This window comes from Marmota flaviventris, chromosome 11, assembly GCF_047511675.1.
Source record: "Marmota flaviventris isolate mMarFla1 chromosome 11, mMarFla1.hap1, whole genome shotgun sequence".
Lineage (NCBI taxonomy): Eukaryota > Metazoa > Chordata > Mammalia > Rodentia > Sciuridae > Marmota > Marmota flaviventris.
Genome location: NC_092508.1, coordinates 96,795,989 through 96,818,176, shown reverse-complemented (window position 1 = coordinate 96,818,176; position 22,188 = coordinate 96,795,989). Strand labels below are relative to the sequence as shown.

Here is a 22,188-nt window from a genome sequence, read left to right as displayed (position 1 = left end):
GGTCTTGGGGAGCAAATAAGCCAAAGATCTATACAAGAAAAAACTACTGGATAACTTACCTGTCCTGCACATTTGTCCTGACAAATAGAATTAATTACTCTGAAGTTACACACACAATCTACTACCTTAGAAAATTCGGGAAACACACAAGTATGGCCCACCCTGGGGACTCCTGGAGTGGGAAAGCAGGGGACCTCCAGGCATCATATCACAAATTCACAACAGTCATTTAAAACATCTACAAATTAGGTTGGGTTTTCCAATCAATGGATTCAGGAAGTATCTTCAAAGCCTTTCAGGCATTTACTGCACTAAAATTGACAGTTGTGTCTGTTCATTCCATTGTCGTAGCACACTTATCAGGTCCTAGGAAAAGAACAATGACAACAGACCCTGTCCTCAAGGAGCTGGCAAAGCTGTGAACAAAGACTATTGTAACTTGGAAATAGTGAACACAGAAAGTGAGGGATATGGAAAATACATCCCAGGGAATTTTCCTTACCTACAACTGTTCCCCTAAGTACCCTCCTGCCAGGTGTGTGGGGTGATGTCTGTGATGAACTGGTGCTTTTGTCAATGCGGTAGAATACACTAGAAGTTCAGGCCTCAGCCAGAGGGAATGCAGAAAAGGCAAATGGGGCGAGCTCTGAAGGGACTCGTAGGTGGACCCCACCTATAGCTGAACTTGCTGTCCCCAGTAAAAGAACAGGTCCCAGGGAACTTCCCTTACCTACAACTTCTCCCTACTCGCCCTGTCCTAAATGAGCCCACCACTTTATGAATAGACAAAATTCTTCCTGTGACCTGGCCCTGCTAAACCCTATAAAATTTACTCAGCGCCCTGTTGTATCCCATCGCCATTTTCCCCTTGAAAAATGTGCCCCTCTAGGGCTGGGGATATGGCTCAAGTGGTAGCACACTCACCTAGCATGCACCGGACACTGGGTTCGATTCTCAGCACCACATAAAAACAAAATAAAGATATTATGTCCACCTAAAAAAAACTAAAAACTAAATATTAAAAAAAGAAAATGTGCCCCTCCATTGCTTAATAGAGCATCGACGATCTGTTGAATTCTGCATCCCTTTTTCTTTTTGTATTTGCTTTCAGAAAGTACACCTAAGTTTAAAAGAAGTAGCAGAAGGTATCAAAAAGTAGCAGGCCTAGGAGGCCGGAGGGTGTGGCCTGGGTGTAAGGAAAACTTCAAGATGTTATGAGAAAAGTTGCAGAACACAGGGGACTGACCAAGCAAGCGATCAGTCAGGAGATGGGGCTGAGGCACTGAAGACCCAAACCAGGTATGAGGCAGAGGAACCACCACATCTTGCACACGGGATGTAGAGAGGTCAAGGATCTTGCCAGGCCTCTGGCCCAAACCAAGACCAGAAGACAAGCAAGGTCGAGGTGGGTGTTAACCGTTCATTTATCAACTGTGACCTGGTTCCCAAAGAAATCAAATAAGTTCTGTGGGTCTAAACGTTTTTAAAACTTTATTTTGAGATAACTAGATGTGCGTGCTGTAGTAAGAAACGAGATCCCTCATTACCACAGTATAGCAGCCCATGTAGCCATTGATAGTCTGGACAGTATTTCCAGAGGGGTACTTTGTGTGCCACACACCCCAACTTTTAATGCTGCCACAACTCGTCTAGCGGCTACAATCCAAAGAACCGGTTCAGACGCTGAGAGAAAGACTGGCAAGAGATGCGGGGCGGGCCAGCAGACCAGACCTGGAGACTGCTCCAGTCTGCACAGAGACTACCCTGCACGGCCACGCGCGCCACAGGCCCCGCCCCTTCCGCCGAGTCCACCAACCGCCGCCATCTGGCCAAGCCACTGCTGCCGCAAACGAAAGCAGGAAGCGCGTGACAGCCCTCCTCTCCGTCGCCGTCCCGTCGGAGATGGCAGACCTCCACCGCCAGCTGCAGGACTATCTGTCGCAGAGCAAAGCGGGCAGGCCAGCGGAAGCGGAGCAGCTACTCGCTTCGGAGACTGCTGAAGAGCCTGCGGCAGGGGTCGGACCGACGGGAGCGTGGCTTGGACGCGCTGGCCTGCGGTGGACGTGGCCGCGAAGTCACACGGAGCCGGCGGCGGCGAGCCAGGCGTGCCTGCCTAGCGTGACGCGCGGGCAGCAGCTGGCTGCGGGTGGAGCCTGTCTGCTACTCGCTGCGCTCTGCTTCGGTCTGGCGGCACTCTACGCGCCGGTGCTGCTGCTGCGCGCGCGCAAATTCGCGCTACTCTGGTCGTTGGGCTCGGTGCTGGCTCTCGCCGGCGGTGCGATACTGCGAGGCGGGGCGGCGTGCGGACGTCTGCTACGCTGCGAGGAGACGCCGTCGAGGCCCGCGCTGTTCTACGCGGCCGCCCTGGGAGCCACGCTGTACGCGGCGATGGGTCTGCGCAGTACGCCGCTCACGGCGCTGGGCGCCTGCGCGCAGGTGGCCGCCCTACTGGCCTGGTTGGCTAGTCTGCTACCGTGGGGCGGTGGCACCGCGCTGCGCCTGGCGCTTGGTCGCTTGGGCCGCCGCGCAGGCCTAGCTAATGCGCTGCCGGTGTGAACCCTGGATATGCGCCGTCAGGGAACGACGCGGAACCTCCTCAGAACCCGGCGCCTGCCGAGCCAAAGACTGCACCCGTCCACTCCCGGACTATACCACCGCAGAACGTCCTGATGACACCTGCCGCTTAGGGCGAAGGCGTCGTCCAGACGGTGCTGGCGAGTGTTAACCTTTAGCAGCTGTTTCAAACTGCGACACCAGCGGTTTCCGGTGGTCCTGATCTCGCCGTTTCGTGCTATCCTGGGTAGCATGTGCTCTGAAAAGGAAGTTTTGTCGTGGAATTGGTGCTGTGAAGCTGCTCTTAGAAGTTCTTTTTGCACTGTGATTTTAGATTGAGCTGAGTAAAAAAGGAATGGCTCTGTGCATTAGTTGTTTTTGTGGTTTTTCTCAGGCTTAACTTTTTGTCATTTTTTTTTAATCCAGTGGTAGATGTTGAGCTACAATAGTTTTTTTTTTGGGGGGGGGGGGGCGGGGTGGCTGTACCTAAGACTTGGAAATTATTTTCCTTCAGTCTTCAGTGTAAATGAATCTCAGAAGAGTATCTATCAGATTAAGCATTACATTTAACCACTGGATTTAAAAAAGTAATTAGTTAAGGAAAAAACCGAGGTAAACTGTCTTAAGAGAAATTGTAAATTTGGTGCCTTATGTAACATTAAAGGAAAATTGGTCCTGAATTAGATATGAAAGTAGGGGAACAAGAGAGTCATTTTCTGCCCCAAGTTGCCTGGTATCCAGTAAGATGCCGGTAAACCTTGGAGAGGTCTCAGTGCAGAACTGGGCTAGCAAATCCTGGGAACAGGAAGGTAATTCTACTTTCAGAATTCCCATATTTGTTGGAAATTATGGATTTCTGCAGACTATCACTTCTAATTGTATTTCATTTTTAAAGCAGTTTACAGTTTATTTGTCTTTTCCTTTAAGTTGTAGATGTACACAGTACTTTTATTTATTTTTATGTGGTGCTGAGGATAGAACCCAGTGCCTCACATGTACTAGGCAAGTGCTGGACCTCTGAGCTATAATCCTAGCCTGTAGTTTACAATTTCCATGGTGATCCTAACACAGTGTAAAATGCTTTTCATATATAATCACTATAGTCCCTTTGTCTTAGGTTCAGTGGTTACTTTTTCCTACTAAATTTATTGCCAGAAAGCAGGGGTCCAGAAAAACTACAGGTTTTACCATTAACTATAAACTAGTAAAATATATTTAGAATTTAAAAGTTCTGTGCCAATGGTTCTTACATTTAACTGGCACATCAGAATTACTTGAAGAGCAACACTTTAAATAAATTCATTCAGAATCTCTGGAGGTGGGATCAGGCATTGACATTAAAGCTCCTCTGATGATTCCATTTCAGCCAAAGTTGCCCTGGCTTGTGCAGTTTGAAAATAATTGTTTTTTGGGGGACTGGATTCCAGTGTTGCCCTAACATACTGTGTCAAGCAGCGGAAGAGCACTGCTTCTTCCTCCAGTCCCCAAATGTACATTTTTCTGTCCTGATAATGTCCTGAGCCCTTCCCCAAGATATGATACTGACTGAAGTGACCAACATCCACAAGTGGGCTTGTGAGCTACCACCCTGCTTAGTACTTGCTAATACTGCCTCCTCCCCTATTAATAATTAGGGTTATCTACCTCAAAAAGATACATTCAAGTTTTCAGGAGTAAGTTATTTTTATAATGGGAAAGACTTGTGCCATTGACTGCTCTTTCTAGTCCCCTAGTTAAATTTCTATTCTAGTTTTAAATTTCTCTAGAATATGCATGGCTGAGGATTTTAGTGTTTGACATATTTTTATATTGTTGCTATTATAGTTCTTAAGCCAGGATTTTAAAAATTCTGTTTTCAGCCTGACACAGTAACACATGCCTGTGTAATCTCAGCTATTTGGGAGGCTGAGGCAGGAGAATCCCAAATTCAGGGTCAGCCTAGACAACTTAGCTAAATCCTGTCTCAAAATAAAATAAAAAGAGCTGGGGATGTAGCTCAGTGGTAGAAAGCTTGCCCAGCATGCCCGAGGCCCTGGGTGGATCCCTAGTACAGCAAAAAACCGAAAATGTCCAGCATTTTCATTGAAAATCTTGTTTTCAAAGCACCTTATCTTGTATTTATTTGAACAATGATGTTTTAAAATGCCATACATACTATATTTCTGAGTATTTTAATAAATGTATAACGTAGAGATTTCTGTTTTTCTCTAAATTCATTCTCAAAATGTGATCTGGGTATCTGCTTTCCCAGGAACCAGTTATAATGTTAAACTCTAAATGCTAATAATTCCACATGAAGGAAGGGAACCTAATTTCTATGAGGATTTGGTCTCTGGATCCTTTTAGCTTCCTGGAATTTGATTATTATTTATTTTACTAATGCTATACAAGTGGAGGACAAATAAAGAATATCCATAAACCTAAAGCAATGCTGATTCTCCTAACAGTGTGTTAATAGTAGGGTGCGGGTAAATGTTTTTAATTTTGAAGTAAAATGAGAATTATTTACCTGGAATCTTTAGGTTGTAATAACTCAAAAATCAGTGTAGGTACTTGACATTTTTCTCACGCCACAGAAAAAACTTGGCCTTTATCATTTTTCCCACTAATACAGCCAGTTCCTATTTCTGTATGCTATCCAACTATGTCAGTGTCCCTTTCCTGAGCAACCACTGAGACTCCAGCACTACTAAGCCTGCCAAGTACACCTGTCTGTCTCCATTGCCAAACTGAAGCTGGCAATATAATGATGTTAAGACAGCTACAGGACTGCCCTTTTAGTAATAAAAAGCTTACTATAAAATCACCAGCATAACAAGTGGTCTAACTGAATTTTTGACTTTCAATCCAAATTAAACCAAATATTTCTTAAATACATGACAGGAATTCACCATTGACAAGAACGTTTTAGCTTACTCTAAAAACTATTCTCTCCTTTAAACACTGGTATTTCCACAAAGCTAGTGTGGAAGAAGAATTGAGGTTTTGCAAAACAGATATTTCAGTCCCTTCCTTTTCAGCTTAGTGTGTGAAATGGCTTTAAAGTTTTCAAAAGGATGTATGTAGTTAACCTCTAACTTAAACCCAGGTTTTTCTCATCAAAACAAAGCAATTCAAATCTAAAGTGTGGTTACCGGGAGATGTACCCAAGAGCCCATAGTTGGACAGCCAGATTTTTTTCTTGAGTATAATTTTCCATCTGTCAGAGCATGTCTGAGGCTTTTGAACTACATTAAAGTATTCCTCACTGTACAATAAAAACGATATGAAAGAATATTCAGATGAGAATGTTAAAAAGCACCAAGTTCACAAATGAAATTAGATAACCTACCTGTTCCCTCAAGTCTCAAGTCTCCTCATTTACATCAATAATAACTGTACGACCCTCAGCAGATTAGATACAATGGAAACCAAAGATTTCCTTAAGGCAAGCACTTCACGACTGGTTTTCTGTTAATTCTTGCGTAAATCACATTCTGTATTCATACAAAAACAACTTAAATGTTTTTTTTCTCTGACAAACTGTACATATATAGAAACAAATTTCCAATTGGACATGAACTTAAAGTTGTGGAGGTGTTCCATGTCTTGTGACACTTTAAAAAAAAAAAAAAAGATTCCAGCTTTATCTTCACAAAAACAACTTGGGAGTTAGGGCAATGAGGGTGGACAGGACAAAACAAGTCTAGCTACTCTAGGTAGCTGGCAGCAGTCTCTTCATCTTGAAGACCTCATGAGGGGCTCCTGGGACTCAGCTACCCCAGAAGAGTTCAGGGCTACAATAGTGCGGGCTTCCTTGTGTTTCACTTGGTAAGTCCACAAGTTCTTAAATACTGTCCAGAGAGGCCTAGTACCCACTTCTACCGACCCCTTCCACCACCCCTTGAAGCACCTCGCCTTGGTGGGCCAGAGTTCATGTTGCTCCCTCTACCCCAGTTACTGCCACTCCGGCCCCCTCGAGAAGGGGTGCCACTGCCTGGAGGACCCCCAAAAGGTTCGTCTCTATGGTATCCATCATGGTGGTCTCCATCCAAAGAGCTGGAACGCCCAGATTTTGGCACTCTCTGAGAAGGTCCCGGGCCTCCTCGGCCTGAAATGAAACATTGATATCAAACGTGACTTTTTATATTAGAGATTGCTTATCAATAACTCTAGCACAAACTTCACTGTATAATGACAGTGGACCACTTCAGGAATGTCTAATGGGTATGCCTCTGCCTCTTCCTGACCACTACTTCATCCCATCCTGGCTCGAGGCCATGGTCCCCCAAAGCTGTGCTACAGATGACAGGAAGCCAAGAGATAAGTATGGAGCACCCCAGGGAAATCTATATTACACTGGGCCATGTGCCCAAACTATGGGAAGTGTATCATCACTCTCTTGTGCATTGGGGTATTTGAGGAAAGGTTTCAAAAGCAGTGACTAAACTCTGGAAGCAACTAAGATACACAAACTACTGCTGCTCTTAATAACAAGGTTCCAGCTAGACTCAGCGTTGACTCTGATTGTCCCATAACATTTGGTGCTTTGGCTTCCTTTTACACAGTTTATAAAATAGAATATTTCTTGAAAAACAAAAAGAAAAACAGTGCCTCTCAAAATTATTTACTCAGACACATAAATGTTAGGTATTATTAAAATTTTCTCTTTTTTAATATATGTTTAAGTTGTCAATGGATTATTTATTTATTTATTTATTTATTTATTTATGCATGCAGTGCTGAGGGCAGAATCCAGGGCCTCATTCATGCATGCCAGATAAGCGCTCTACCAATGAGCCACAACTCCAGCCCTAAAATTGTCTTTAAAAAAACTTTTCTCATAAAATGATAGTATTTGGTCCCATCTCTCCTATAATGTGCTCTCAGATCACTAATGCCAACTTTATCTTGAAATTTTGAATAGAAGTTGAATGTAGCTGAGATGCAAGATCAAGGGAGCTGGCCAAATATTATGGCTTCTCTTCTCACAAAGCAGCACAGGATGACTGGAGGGTAGCTGGGCAGAGATGCCATCATGTATATCATTTCCACACCAGCTACATGTCCTTAGCCAGGGAACATGCAAAGATGTCCTGAGTACCCAAGAATTCATCCAAGACTAGTAACAAGATAGCTATTTGAGTGGGCAAGATCTGGTGATACATGACTCATTTTATTTTGGGCGGGTGGGGGTGGGGTTACCAGGGGTGGAACCCAGGGGCCTTAACCACTGAACATCCCTAGCCCTTTTTTGTATTTTATTTAAAGACAGGGTCTCACTGAGTTGCTTAGGACCCCACTAAGTTCACTAAATTGCTGAGGCTGGATTTGAATTTGCGATGCTCCTGTCTCAGCCTCCCAAGCTGCTGGGATTAACAGCATGCACCACTACACTTGGCTGTATAAGTAATTTCTGAGGGTTTTGCTCTGAGAAGACCCAAACAACTGTCAAGAACAAAAGGCAGCCAGACACAGTAGCACATGCCAAAAATCCCAGCAGCTCAGAAGGCTGAGGCAGGAGGATCACAAGTTCAAATCTAGCCTCAACAATTTAGCAAGGTGCTAAAACAAATCAGCGAGACCCCATCTCTAAATAAAATACAAAACAAGTCTGGGAATGTGGCTCAGAGACTAAGTGTCACTGGGTTCAAAACCCAGCACCAAAAAGTAGATGAAAGAAAGAAGGAGGGAGGGAGGAAGGAAGGAAGGAAGGAAGGAAGGAAGGACGGACGGACTTTGTAATGGGGGGACTGCAAACATAAGGCAAGTGAACTTGGGGCAGGAAGCACATGATGCTAGGACACTAAGCAGCTGTCTTTCCCAAACCACACCACATATGCCACTGCCCAGCTCAACCTGAAGCCAGACTTGTGGTTAACATTCGGTAACTACTGCTCCTGGCTTAAGATAGCACCACCTTCATTAGGATAAAGATTCAATGTTTTGAGGTGTAAAGATAATCTGTTGCCGTCCTGGAAACACCTCCTGCAGGCCATGTTCCTCGAAGTCTTGTGATTTGAGCGTAAGCGATGTCCTCTCTGGCTCAAGCTGAAAAAAGCAACACTGAAGGTGGAAGAGGATAACTCATCCCCTTCTGCTGAGGACACACATGAGGGCTCCAAGCAGGCATGAGTGGAGGCCAATCAGATCAGGAGTCTCCAGAAAGCAAGTCTGGCAGAGGGAGAGTGCGGAGACCCTTCAACAAAGAGCTGAAGTGGAAACCGTGACAAACCAGAGATTCCCAGAAGTAACCAGAGACTGCAGGATTGAGTTTGCAGTCACCAGAGGCTGCTCCATCCATCTGTGGTGTGAAGCCAAGCAAACCTTCATCTGCACCACATTTGGGAGCATATGCCTCCTCAGAGCCTAGCCCCAGAGGTCAGAATGGAGAACAGACCCGAGGTACCCTAGTAGGGGTACATGGGACAGGCACAGACCAGGCCTCCCTCCCACTGCAACTCCTGAACTGGAATCACTAGCCTCTCTTTACCTTTGCCTCCTCGGTCCTCAGAAGGGCCCCCTGGGGCCTCCATCTCTCTGTGCTCAGAAGTGCCTGGCCCATCATGCCAGGGACGCTTTCGGGGTGGCAGGGATGCCATGTCCATGCCTTGTAGAGAAGAAGAGCGCTCTCTGCTGGCTGGGGAATGACCGTCATGAGGGGGATGATCAGGGCGGGGAGCATCACGGAAATGTTCATGACCTGGTCCTGAAATAAGAACATAGATCCATGAGGCTAAGAATCTGATAATGACATGTAAGCTGTGACCAAAAGCTGATGGAAATGATACCACGGAGGACACAGAGGAACATGAGAACCACCATTCGTTTCACACAGGAAACATATGCTTAATAGGCCAGGTGTAAGTCACACCATAACTACATAAGAAAGGCCAAGATTAGAAATCAATGCACCTGAAGGAAAATATAGTTCAGGTAAGTGATTCTCAGATGTTTTAGCCTCAGAACATCCTATAATCTTAAAAACTGTTGAGGGACCCAAACAGATTCCCTTAATGAGACTTATATTTACTAATACTTACAGTGTTAGCAATTAAAACCAATTTCAATTCATTTAACTTTATTCTCCAAAACAAGAAAACTCAGTGAAAAGAGTGGTATTATTTTATATTTAGACAAGTCACTTTCCTGTTTGGCTTAAGAGAAAAAAGACTGGATTCTCCCAATACTTCTACATTCTATCTACTGAGATAAAATGTCATGTTGGAAAGACAGGAAGGCAACTCGGCCACCATGGAGATGCAAGTTGGAAAAGACAGGATGTGGAGGGCTCCTGGGCCCCACTTTGTGAATTGTTGGTCTAGTGTAAGCCCGAGACATTCAACAAGCACTTCTTCCCCACCTGGCTCTCGGTTTCCATCCCAGGAATCTGGCTTCCGTCCTCCTTCAAAGCGAGGGAACTCGTCAGGGGTGGGAAGTAAACCTTTCCTTCCTCCTACAAAGCAGAGCAAACAATACTGTGCTCACAGACTGTCCAGCTGTGCTCACAACCACCTGTCCCTTCAGACCAGGTGTCCTCCACACTGCTCACCTCGTGGGGCACCTCGACCTCGGCCTCTGAGATCTCGTGCTCTGGCTGCCTCATCAGAAGCATCAAAATTCTCCTCTGGACCAAAGTCTTCAGGACCAGGAAAACCATCCCTTCCTCTGGGTGGGGCACGACCCTCATGTCTTGGGGGTGCTCCTCTTCTGAAGCTATAAAGAAAAAACAGAACAACCATCTCCTGGAATACCCTCTACGTATGTTGGAGATGTGTTATATACAACATCAATGGGGAGAAAAACAAATTGCAACCATATTTTTTTTAAATACTCATTTTACAAATCCTAATATCAGAGGCCAAAGCAGACAGGAAAAAAACATTGCAGAATGTGGGGTTACTTCAGGTTGCTTTTAGGAATAGTAAGAGTGATCCGCACTTCGTAGGTGCCTATGTCATGCCAAGTGCCTTCCACGTATTACTTGGTTGCAGTTCCTCCTGACAACAACCACTGTGGCGCCTCTCCTCTGGCTCTGTTCTTCTGATGAGCACACTGAGGTCCAGAGAACTAAAGTCATTTAGGGACACACAGGAAACAAAGGCTATGATATGAATTCAAGACAGTCTGGATGCTCAGCCCGGGCTCTCTGTCACTGCCTCCCAAGTGCTTTTCATTATCATCTACATTTTTGAGACGGGGTCTTACTATGTTGCCTAGGTTGGTCTCCAACACCTGGGCTCAGCCTCTTCCCACTGTGCCTAGTGATCATCTGTGTTTTTATGATGAACATGTGTTACTTATATAATCAGGAAAAAGGGGGTGCAGATTATGCTAGCCAACTGTCCTGGACATGGTTCGGAGTATGTGCTCTGTAACCTGTCCACAGCCTCCATCTGGGGCAGGCCCAACTGACATGAGCTGCCCCAGTGGCCCCAGTCTACTGCTGACTGGCATACAGGGGGCACCTGGCCTTCTGATGGCCCATGAACTGGTTGGCTAGCAATCTGGTGCCCTAGTGGGTGGACAACTTTCCTTTTACTCTCAGGAACCTTGCAATTGGGAGTCTAAGTTGGCTGAGAATACTGCTGAAGCAGAAAGGTTATAAGGAAGCCTAGGGGAGAACAGAGAAAGTGACCTGCAACCAGAAAAAGGTGTGCAAGCATACCAAGAGAGGTCACAGTCACTGCCGAAAGGGCTGGAAGGAGCTGGGCACAGGCCTATCTGCATGTGCTGTCCTCCCTGTGTGTGGCCTCCTTTCAACCATGCCTTTGCTCTTTCTGAGTTTCCATTCAGTTATCTTTTGCTTTTAAAGTTTCCATACTAACAGTAAAGTTGAAATAGTACAATGAACACCCATAGACCCTTTACCTAGATTCATCATTTTGCTATGGGTGCTTTATATTGTCTACTTACAAATGTGTTTTCTAAACCGTCTGAAAATCAGAGGCCAACAACATGATGCTTCAACTCTAAATACTTCAGTGTTTCTCTCAAGAGCAGGAACTTTCTTCTGCCTAACCATAATATCATTGTCATTCTCAGTAATATGTGATATTATTTAACATACAGTCCAAATGTAACTTCCCCAGCTGTCCCCAAAGCATCAATTAGAGCCAATTGTTTCTCAGTAGAATTCAGTCATGACTACACATTGTTATTTTAGTAGTCATGTCTCTTTGTGGGGCTGGGGATGTGGCTCAAAAGGTAGCGCTCTCGCCTGGCATGCGTGTGGCCCGGGTTCAATCCTCAGCATCACATACAAACAAAGATGTTGTGTCCGCCGAAAACCAAAAAAAAATAAATATTAAAAATTCTCTCTCTCTCTCTCTCTCTCAAAAAAAAAAAAAAAAGATATTCTTTCTTTAAAAAAAAAAATGTCTCTTGGGCTGGGGATGTGGCTCAAGAGGTAGCGCGCTCGCCTGGCATGTGTGCGGCCCGGGTTCGATCCTCAGCACCACATACAAACAAAGATGTTGTGTCCGCCGAAAACAAAAATAAATAAATAAATATTTTTAAAAAATGTCTCTTTGGTCTCCTCTAATTTTGTCTCCTATATCTTGTCTTTAATGACCTAGGGGTTTGTGAGGGTCTGTCCAGATGTTTTATAGAACACCCCACAATCTGAATCTACCTGATTATTTTCTCATGACTAGATCCAGGTTACACACTTTTGGCAATGGCTGCTTAGACCTCAGGATATCAGTTTGTCTCCTTGTTGATAATGCAAAGGTGTGGTGGCAACCAGATTTTGTTGCTACAAAGGTACATCTTCTTCTTTGCAATTGATAAGTAATCTGTGGGGTGATCTTGCTTTCCCACAATCTTTTCCCCAAAGGTCTTGACACCCAATGCCGATCCTTGCTTATATCAGTTATGACACTGACTGCTCCTAACAGAGGTGATTTTCTAATTCCATTACTCCTCCTACAGTCGATCCCTGGCACTCTGCTTAAAAGAGGTTTCTCTAGAGCCAGGCACTGTGGCGCATGCCTATAATCCCAGTGACTCCAGAGGCTGAGGCAGGAGGATTATAAATTCAAGGTCAGCCCCAGCAACTTTTGAGATCCACCTCCATCTCAAATTTAAAAAAAAATAAAAGGCGGGGGAGCAGCTTTCTCTTGCCTTCCACCTTTCCCTCCAGCTTTGTTTTTAATAACCTTTTTGGCCTGAGTTGACTTTACCAAATCATGCTTCCTGAAGCAAGGCAGGTGTCCCTAGGACACTGGCAAAGATAATAAACCAGGGTGAGGATGTGACTAGATGAGATAAGGAGAGGTAAGTGGGCTAAAACAAGTCACAGTAAGGGGCATTGTTTCCTTGAAATTCAGCAGGATTCTTCTTATGTGTAGGCATCTGCTGTACCATTGCCCTAGTTACAAAGGGATCCAGAGGGTCTAATTCCCCTTACCAGAAAATACCTCCTGTTGTGGATTAAATATTTGTTCCCACAAAATTCATATGCTGAAGCTCTCATCCCCAGCATGATGGTATTTGGAAGTAATTACATTTGTATCAAATGATGGGTGTGGAGCCCTGGTAGTGGGAATAGAACCCTCATAAGGAGAGATAAAAGTGAGAGCTCCCCAACCCCCTAATGTGAAGATACGTAAGATTCCAAGTCAGGAAGAGGACTCTAACCAGAAACCAACCCTACTGCACCTTGATCTAAAACTTCCAGGCTCAAGAAATGTGAGAAAATAATTACTGCCATGTAAGCCACGCAGCCTGTGGTATTTTGTTATGGAAGTCAAAGCAGAAAAATATACATTCTAATGGACTAACCCCTCTCAAATCACTCTCCTGATTAATAAACAGGTCCATTTATTGAAGATGATCATTGAGCACCTACATCATGCTGCCACTACTGCTCTAGGTGCTGAGGAGATAGTGGGAAGTTGGTGTGCTTACAGGAGATACATGCAATAAAGAAATACAGTCCACCCTCTGTATCCACAACTGGGACTGAACAAATCATATACTGCAATTAAAAAAAAATTGTGTCTATACTAAATATCTACAGACCACTTTTTCTTGTCATTGATCCTTAAATAAATATACAGCAACTATTTACACAGTACTTACATTGTATTAGGTATTAGAAGCAATCTAGAAATGATTTTAAAGTATTTGGAAGGATGTAAATGGCATGCATGGGGAAACCAATACCCCTCAGATATTGGAGGACAAAGTGTGTATGACTTAATGTCAAGCAGTGCCATGAGTTACAATGAAATATAAAGGTGGGCAGAAACCTGAAGTGAACCACAAATATCTGAAGTGTGTTCCTGAAATAGGGAAGAGTGAGTACAGAAATCTGGGGGTAGGAACATATCTGGCATGTTTGAAGAGCAGCACAAAGCTGTGATAGCACAAGGGTATAGGTTGTGGGTCTGTCACTGACAGAGGAAATATGACATAAATTGAGACAAAAAAACAATAATGTGAAATTCTGCCCAAGATCAGAAAGTCAAGAAATCATGGAAGTTATGCAGATGCCAAGTTCTTATTTCAAAGAGAATACCTAGATATTATTTTTAAAAAGGGCCAGATGCGGTGGTGCACACCTGTAATCCCACAGGCTCAGGAGACTGGGATTACAGGTATAATCACGAGTTCAAAGCCAGCCTCAGCAATTTAGCAAGGGCCTAGGCAACTCAATGAGACTCTGTCTCAAAATAAAATACAAAAAAAGACTGGGCATGTGGCTCAGTGGTTAAGTGCCCTTCAGTTCAATCCCAGGTCCACCCCCCAGCACCACAAAAAAAAAGTTTTTTTTTTTTAACCCAATAGCTGTTTCCCTTAGCCCTTGCTATTTTACCCTTCCTGGCCAAATTATTATCAGCAATTCTTTTCTAATATATCCCCAAAGCATGAAAGTGGCCAATACTTCACAGTGGTGTACACTTATAATCCCAGCAACTCAGAAGGCTGAGGCAGGAGGATAAAAAGTTTGAGGCCAGCCTGGACAACTTAGTGAGACTCCATCTCAAACTTATAAAATGAAAAGGACTTGGGATATAGCTCAGTGATAAGAGCACCACTGGCTACTGTGCACAAAAAGAAAACAAAACGCCACAGAGTAAGAGGACAAGGGACAATGCCTGAAGAACAGTAGAGACAGAATTGCTGGACACAGGGGCCTGACTCTCAACCCTCACACTTACAAGACCCAGAAAGTCTAGCCCCACCTGATTCTGTCTGATCCCTTGTTTAGGATGCTCAAAGTAACACCTAGCTCATGGATTCCATGTACCAATCAAATGAAGTGACAGTGCCTGACACAGAGCAAAATTCAACATCATCACTGATTATTCTGAGTCTTACTTGAGATTTCCCAATTCTTGTTTTGTTTTTTTTTTCTATTCCTTTTATGTTCTACAAGGTTATTCAAGCCGGATCTAAGTTTAACAGGAAGTTTACTTTTCAGTTCCATTTAACTTGGCAATTACATAAGAATTGCATCTATTTCACAATTTCAATTTAGGTATCTGGCTCTCATTTCAACATTTAATCAATGTGAACCTGGAAATTTTTAATACAGATCCAAGACCCTCTCATAGTATACTGATCACCATCTCTTTTTAAAGAAGAATTAAAAAATATATATATATAAAGAGAAAGATCTCTAAACTGTAAAGACTAAAAAAACAAAAGCACAAAGCATAATGTTGTTTAAGCCTAAATGCAAAACCTAGAGAAGATAGGGTTAGTAACCAGTGTAGTACTCTTGCCCAGTGAAAGAGGAAAGAGACCTTTGTGGAGAGAACTGATAAAAGGCCCCAGGGAAGAGGCGGTGGACTTGCGCAGTATGTGTCCCACCTTTCTTCTCTGCGCCCTCGAAAACGTGGGTCCTCGGGTTCCCGAGGGAAGCGCTCCTCTCCAGGTCTGCGGCCTTCCCATGCCCCTGGAGGGCCTCGGGCAGCACCCCGGCCATCTCCCTCGCTGAATTCCCTGTGATCAGGAGGAAACGGAGGCCCAGGGCCCCCTCGCCTCCATTTCTCTTCCTGTGGCAAAGGTCCTCCTCGCCCCTCAAATTCACGTAAGCGGTGGCCAAAGCGCTTGTCGGGGTGGAAGTCGTCAGGTCTGCTGAAGTCATCGGGGAAGTCAGGGTGAGGGCCACGCCTGTCAGGGGGACCCCTGCAGTCCTGGCCACCCCGAAAAGGCCCTCTCTCAGGCCCATGCTCAGGGCCACCACTCTGCTCATGCCGCCTCTCTGACATCGGGCCTAGGTGATGGTTTGGAGGGCCACGGGAGTCACCTGAAGGAAACAAAGCTGACCATTACCATGACATCCAGAAAGCCTGCCAACACAGGTCTGACCTGCAGCATCTCGACATTTCAGGATGTATTAGAATGTTTTCCCTCTGGGTTCTCAGCATACTTAGAAGACAGTATCCCTGAGGCACCATATAATGGAAAGACCATGGGCTTTGGGTACAGAATTCAGCTTCACCTCTCACTAGCTAAGTAGACTGACCTCAGGAAAACAACTAATATCAAATGAGACCAGCAGTATCTACCTCCTAGTATATACTAGAAAACATCTGAGAGAACCTCCAGAGCGTGAGAATGAGCTTCCCTTCCCCATACCTATTCTTTCAATGATTTCATTAGGGTCACTGGCTCCACACTCAAGAGGGCACATCAGAGAAAAGCAATCCTCCTTTGTACTTCAGAAAGCTACCAAGGTCATTATAAGGTTCCAGGTCTACACTGCTACCACCTAAAATGCCACCCCTTTAACCCCTGACTCATTTAACTTGATCCCTTCATTAATATGAGAAATCTCAACACATTGCTCTTTGAGGTTCATGGAACCATGGGCACCTCTAATAACTGCCTGGTGACCACACAGCCTTGTTGTGCTTGTTTGAGTTTACAAGAACACCTTTTCTGCCCCATTTTAGCAAAGTTGTCCCTCATTTACAATATTAGCACCATTCTTTGAAGGCAGAGTTTGGGAATCCACTAAAGATAGCACCTACCCAGCACACGCGAGACTCTGGGTTTGACTTCCAGCAAGGGACGAGTGGGGGAGCAGAGCTTAATAAAAAAGGGAAAGTCCAATGAAATGAATATGTACTGGTTAAATTAGTCAATCTCCTGATTCTGAAGGAACTGTTTTTCTGTCTACTGAGCTAACTACAGTAGCCACTGCCAATGTACACCTACTTTCTGCCAACATACAATTTAAATCAAACATTTTTTAAAAGGAGGTAGCAAAGAGATTCTTGCTTCAGAAACAAGAGTGTTTTTTTTTTTTCTTGCAGTACTAGGGCCTGCAAGAAAACACAGTTTTTATGAGCTGGGGATGTAGTTTACTGGTGGAGCACTTGCCTAGCATGTATAAGGCCCCAGGTTTAAACATATGTATAGGAAAAACAATTCAAACCTTAAATTTAAGAATGAAATCCTTCTACTTGCCCAACTCATGCTTTTTACTGATGTTCCCTGGCAATAAGATGACCCTCTCAGTGTAACACAGTCAGCCATAATTCTTTGCAATCTCCCTCCCTTTCACTTTTTCTTGGTCATTTCAATTCTTCCTCACCGTTCAACATGAATAAAAGCTTAAACATCTCAGTATAAAAATATGCCATTAGAAAGAGTCTCTCTTTAGCCAGTCTGTCCCTTCTTTCCCCTTGGCTGTCTTTTCCATGCTGAGGCAAGCCCCTTCCTAAGGTGCTCTCTGTTCAGTCAGTTTGCAAATATCTTTGATCCACTTCCCTCTGGAATATAGGACACTCAATTCTGTGTGTTCCTGCAGCTAAGGCCTTCTCTGACTTGATGTTACCTCAACTTATTAGACATGGCCTTCCTCTGATCTGAGAAAGCTGCAAATGTTCCATTTGGACTTACCTATGATTATTAATCCCCCCATTACCTCTACTTGTTTAAAGTACCCTGCTCTTCCAAGAAAAGAAACCCACCACTACAAATAAGAAGGGATGTGGCACTGGCGATGGGTGGCAATGGAGGTTAATCCAGTAGGGGATGGAAGGGCCACTTTCTTAGCTCTCCCTTCAACCTTTGGTCCCTGGGAAGAGAAAGAGGAGGAAAAGGGGGTGTGGGGGTGGGAAGAGTAGAGAGAAAGGGGAAGAGCAAGGAGAAGGAGACAAGTGGAGACAGACACAGGGTAGGGAAAGGAAGAGAAGCAGCTCTCAGTTTGTGGATGACAGTATTTGGGGGATTAGACTTTCTTAGGGTCCAAGTCTCAGAGATGGCTCTCAGTGTTTTCATTCTCTCCCTATGAGTCACCTCTCTCCTGAATATCCTCCACTACCACTTTTATGTAATGAGTTAGAAATAAACACTCTCCAATTCCTTGACCTCACCCTTTCCTACCTCTGAATCTCACATAAACTCAAGGCTGAGCTCTAAATTTCCAAAGTTTCAGGGCTACAAATGCCAACAAAGACTTCTCTTAATCTGATAAAATTCTGTCTCCTAACTGCCCTTGGTCCACACTCCTCAGTATCATCCCCAACCCCAACTCTCTTAATAGCACTGCCCCATTTTGCCCTCCAGCTCTGAGGTGGTGGGGTGAGAGGGTGCAACATGCAGTAGGTCAGCCCAACCAGGGCCATTGGTGCTGGCATACCTCTTTCAGTTTTGGGGATCAGCTCATAAGCCCCACAGCTATTGCTGACAATTCTCATCCCTTCACTTTATATATCAACAACCTGAGGCACCACACATTAATACATCGCTTTCATCTTTTCAAATGGTGTAGGACAATGAAAATAGTTAAAGAATTCACCATAAGACATAATTTGGGGTAATAAACACTGTTAAAATCCTGACTCCTTTACCCTGACAAAAAAAATTAAGTAGAAACAGTTGAGCTCTTGAGGATGATGAATGTGCACTTGCATTTCATGAGCTCAGGAGCCACTTCCACTCCAGGCAGGGGACAGGCCAGCCTGCAGAACACATGCTCCTGCCAAAACCTGGTGACACCACCAGCATCTGGTGATGAGGAGCTCAGATCCTTTGGCCAGCATTGTTGCCTAACTAAACACACATATAAAAACAACATAAGATACAACTATTATCTGAAATGGCCATACCCTTATTTCCCCCAGCAGTTCAAAAGACCATTGTATTAATTACTTACAAACAAAAACATCTATTAACTATAAAATGTATATACTGGATGTAGAAAACAATCTCTTATTCAGCCAAGCAGATATTTACCTTTGTTAGGGCCAGGTCCTTGTCCAGGGTTCAGAGGGGGGATGCGACCTTGTGCTCCCTGTTGTCCTAAGCCTGGTATGAGGGGCGGGGGGCCTGTACTTTGTCCTTCCTGAAAAGATGTTTTCAAAGTGGGAGTGTGAAATCATAGACTTGTGCTTCAAATGCATTATCATGTAACAAGATAAAAATACTAGGTTGCCCCAAAGCCTGCAGCACTAAATATTTAGTGACACTAGAATAAAATTGTCCCTAAAATGGGAGAAAGAAGATACTTTTCATGCCGTAGTAAAAGAAAGCACTTGTATTTTAAACCTGCTAACAGGTTTATTTAGAGCCAGTTTTTTTTGTTTGTTTGTTTGTTTTTTGTAATGCCAAGTAAGAACTGTAATGGAAAGTTAGAAAACAATACACCACTCTGAAAAGGTCTTCTTAACTTCTGGCAAAAGTAAAGGTCTACCAATCTGCCAGGACAATCAAACTCTGCTGTGACACCCATGAATCCTACCCGTGACAGAAAGTAAGGAATGTCTAAGTAACATCAGGACTGAGCTCTCCTACCCTAAGATTACACAGATTAGAAAGGCATTCTTCCTGGCTTCTCTTTTGCTTCCCTCTTATCTCTGCTCTCCAACAACCCCATTGCTCAACACCCACTGCTCATTCTAGGTACAGCACCTTCATCCATCATGCTGGATTCATTTGGTTCCTCCAGCTTCTGTTTGATACAGACTTGCAGCTCTTATTTTCATAGTCTCATTGCTTATGATTTGGAGCTCAATCCCACCTTGTCCCTAGTCCTAATATTCTCTATTTTTATCTAGTCATATCTGATTGCCTAGCCCAATAACCTTGGTTCAAGTCGCTTTTTAATTTTTTTTAGCTGTAGATGGACACAATTTATTTATTTAAATTTATGTGGTGCTGAGGATCGAACCCAGTGCCTCACAGGTGCCAGGCAAGCACTCTACCACTGAGCCACAACCCCAGCCCCATGGATCAAGTCTCTTGACAAACAAATACATAAGTAAATAAAAATACACCTAGTCATTCCTTATTTAAAAAAAAAAAAAAAGCACACATTTAGTGACTGAACCTACTATGAAAGCACAGTTTCAAAAAAAACTAATAGCAAACTTGCTCTCAGGTCCCAATCTACTAGCAGCCCTACTAGGAGGGCTATCACTGGCAGTTAAAAATGGCCATTAGAGGCTGGGGATATAGCTCAGCTGGTAGAAAGCTGTCTTGCACGCACAAAGCCCTGGCTTCAATCCCCAGCACCACCAAAAAAAAAAAAAATACTAGTAACAATAAATGTTGGCGAGGATGTGGGGGGAAAGGTTCACTCACACATTGCTGGTGGGACTGTAAATTGCATTATGAAAAGCAGTATAGAGATTCCTTAGAAAACTTGAAAGGGAACCATAATTTGGCCCAGTTATCCCACTCCTCCGTTTATACCAAAGGACTTAAAATCAGCATACTACAGTGATGCAGCCACATTAACGTTTATAGCAGCTCAATTCACAATAGCTAAACTATGGAACCAACCTAGGTGTCCTTCATCAGATGGATGGATAAAGAAAATGTGACACACACACATACAATAGAATATTACTCAGCCATAAAGAATGAAATTATGGCATTTGCAAGTAAATGGATAGAGCTGGAGACTATCATGCTAATGTGAAATAAGCCAGTCCCCCCAAAAAACAAAAATGTTCTCTCTGATATGTGAATGCTTACCCCAAACAAGGGAGGGTGAAAAGGGGAAGAATAGAAGTTCATTGGATTAGACAAAGGGAAAGGAAAATGAATCAGACATAACTTTTCTTTGCTCATATATGAATACACAACCAGTATAACTCCACATCATGTACAATCATAAGAATGGGATCCTAATTGGAATAGGTTGTACTTCATGTACATATAATATGTCAAAATATACTCTACTGTCAAGTATATCTAAAATCAACAAATAAAAATATATTCATTGTCAAAAAAAAAAAAATAGCCATCAGTAACGGAATGTCAGTAATTAGTATATTGCTTCATTGCCTGCCCACTTTTGGCCCAGGACAGCTCTAATTAACATCTTTCATGCTGCTACTTAAAAGCCTTGAAAGCAGGTCCACTAAATTAGACCATGGAAACAACTGGTTTAAATAATTGGCCTAGTGTTGTATGAAAGGAGAGAAGGTTAGCACTCCCCTTGACAAGGATGGAAGAGGCCCTCAGGCCTGACAACACGCATACGGTTAAGGCATTGCCACCTACTTCGTGGCATCTAACTATCGTTTTTATACAAAATTACATACAAGAGGAAGTGAGGGGAAAGGGGGAAAAAAAAAACAAGGGGGAGAAATGAATTACAGTAGATGGGGTAGAGAGACAAGATGGGAGGGGAGGGGATGGGGGATAGTAGAGGATACGAAAGGCAGCAGAATACAACAGACACTAGTATAGCAATATGTAAAACAGTGGGTGTGTAACCGATGTGATGCTGCAATCTGTATACGGGGTAAAAATGGGAGTTCATAACCCAATTGAATCAAAGTGTGAAATATGATATATCAAGAACTATGTAATGTTTTGAACAACCAACAATAAAAATTAAAGGAAAAAAAAAATAATAAAATAAATAAATAATTGGCCTAGTCAAAGTGAAGAAAAACAGATTTCGGCATATGAAAAATATAAGCAAAGATTTTTGATCAGGCAACTTCTGAGATTTGAAATACCTACACCAATGTCAAATCTTCTGATTCACTCTACCAGTTCTATAGGTCAACTAAAATTTTAGAATTGCCATGCTTTTCACATATAAAAATCTTAATATATGGACAATGAAAACTCTTACAGAAATTTGGGCCTATTCTCTTAAATCTGACATGTTGATAATTTCAGTCATAATATACTAGTTAAATTTCATTTTTAAAAAATCCTTCTAAATGAAAACTGTTAATTGACCATCAAAAAAAAAAAAAAAAAGGAAAATAACCTAGAAAGTAAATGTTACATACACACACACAAATACTCAATGAATTTTAAAAACATCAAGTTTTAGGGCAATTTAGGTCATATGACAATCTTAGATTTTTATTGAACTCATCCTAAATTCTGAAAAATGCCTAATAAAAATCTGTGTCACTGTGACACTCAAGTGTCAACAGATTCTTCCCTGCTATGACATTTTTAAGTTCTAGAAGATCTGAATAATACCATATAATTTATTTATTTACCTAGTTCAATAAATCTGATGGTTATCTTTAGATTATAGATTCTCAGTGATGTTTGAAGAAAAAAAAAATTACCACATTTCCTACATGAAGTACCTGTAACATCCCCTCTCCCTGGTAATTCAGTGGCTTCCAATGACAACTCAGGGAGTCAACATTAGCTCGCTCACTTTTTTCCCATATCTGACTTCAGGGACAAAACCTAGTTGTCCGTATCCAA

At 43.2% G+C, this 22,188-nt stretch overlaps 2 protein-coding genes and 1 non-coding gene across 4 annotated transcripts in view; 2 read left to right on the top strand and 1 right to left on the bottom strand.

Moving 5' to 3' along the window:
* Window positions 1-650: 650 nt before the first annotated feature.
* Window positions 651-2,919, top strand: Sft2d3 (SFT2 domain containing 3). The gene has a single exon (XM_027936803.3). It carries the CDS (start codon window positions 1,903-1,905, stop codon window positions 2,554-2,556), a length of 654 nt encoding a protein of 217 aa, XP_027792604.1. The 5' UTR covers window positions 651-1,902; the 3' UTR covers window positions 2,557-2,919.
* Window positions 2,920-5,988: 3,069 nt separating this feature from the next.
* Wdr33 (WD repeat domain 33) overlaps window positions 5,989-22,188 on the bottom strand; it is a 107,209-nt gene continuing 91,009 nt past the window's right edge. For both annotated transcript variants that reach the window (XM_071619253.1, XM_027936869.2), the window contains 6 exons: window positions 18,733-18,841; window positions 15,355-15,793; window positions 10,085-10,248; window positions 9,896-9,988; window positions 9,026-9,241; window positions 5,989-6,643 (listed from right to left, as the gene is read on the bottom strand). In XM_071619253.1, coding sequence (XP_071475354.1) covers window positions 6,414-6,643; window positions 9,026-9,241; window positions 9,896-9,988; window positions 10,085-10,248; window positions 15,355-15,793; window positions 18,733-18,841 — 1,251 coding nt within the window. In that variant the 3' untranslated portion in view covers window positions 5,989-6,413. The remainder of the gene's footprint in view (window positions 6,644-9,025; window positions 9,242-9,895; window positions 9,989-10,084; window positions 10,249-15,354; window positions 15,794-18,732; window positions 18,842-22,188) is intronic.
* LOC114093976 (U6atac minor spliceosomal RNA) lies at window positions 20,907-21,032 on the top strand. The gene has a single exon (XR_003582963.2). It is a non-coding gene; the product is annotated as a U6atac minor spliceosomal RNA (small nuclear RNA).

What these genes read in the sequence shown, in the direction of transcription:
- Sft2d3 (XM_027936803.3), top strand. Translation starts at nt 1,903, where the DNA reads ATGGCAGACCTCCACCGCCAGCTGCAGGACTATCTGTCGCAGAGCAAA.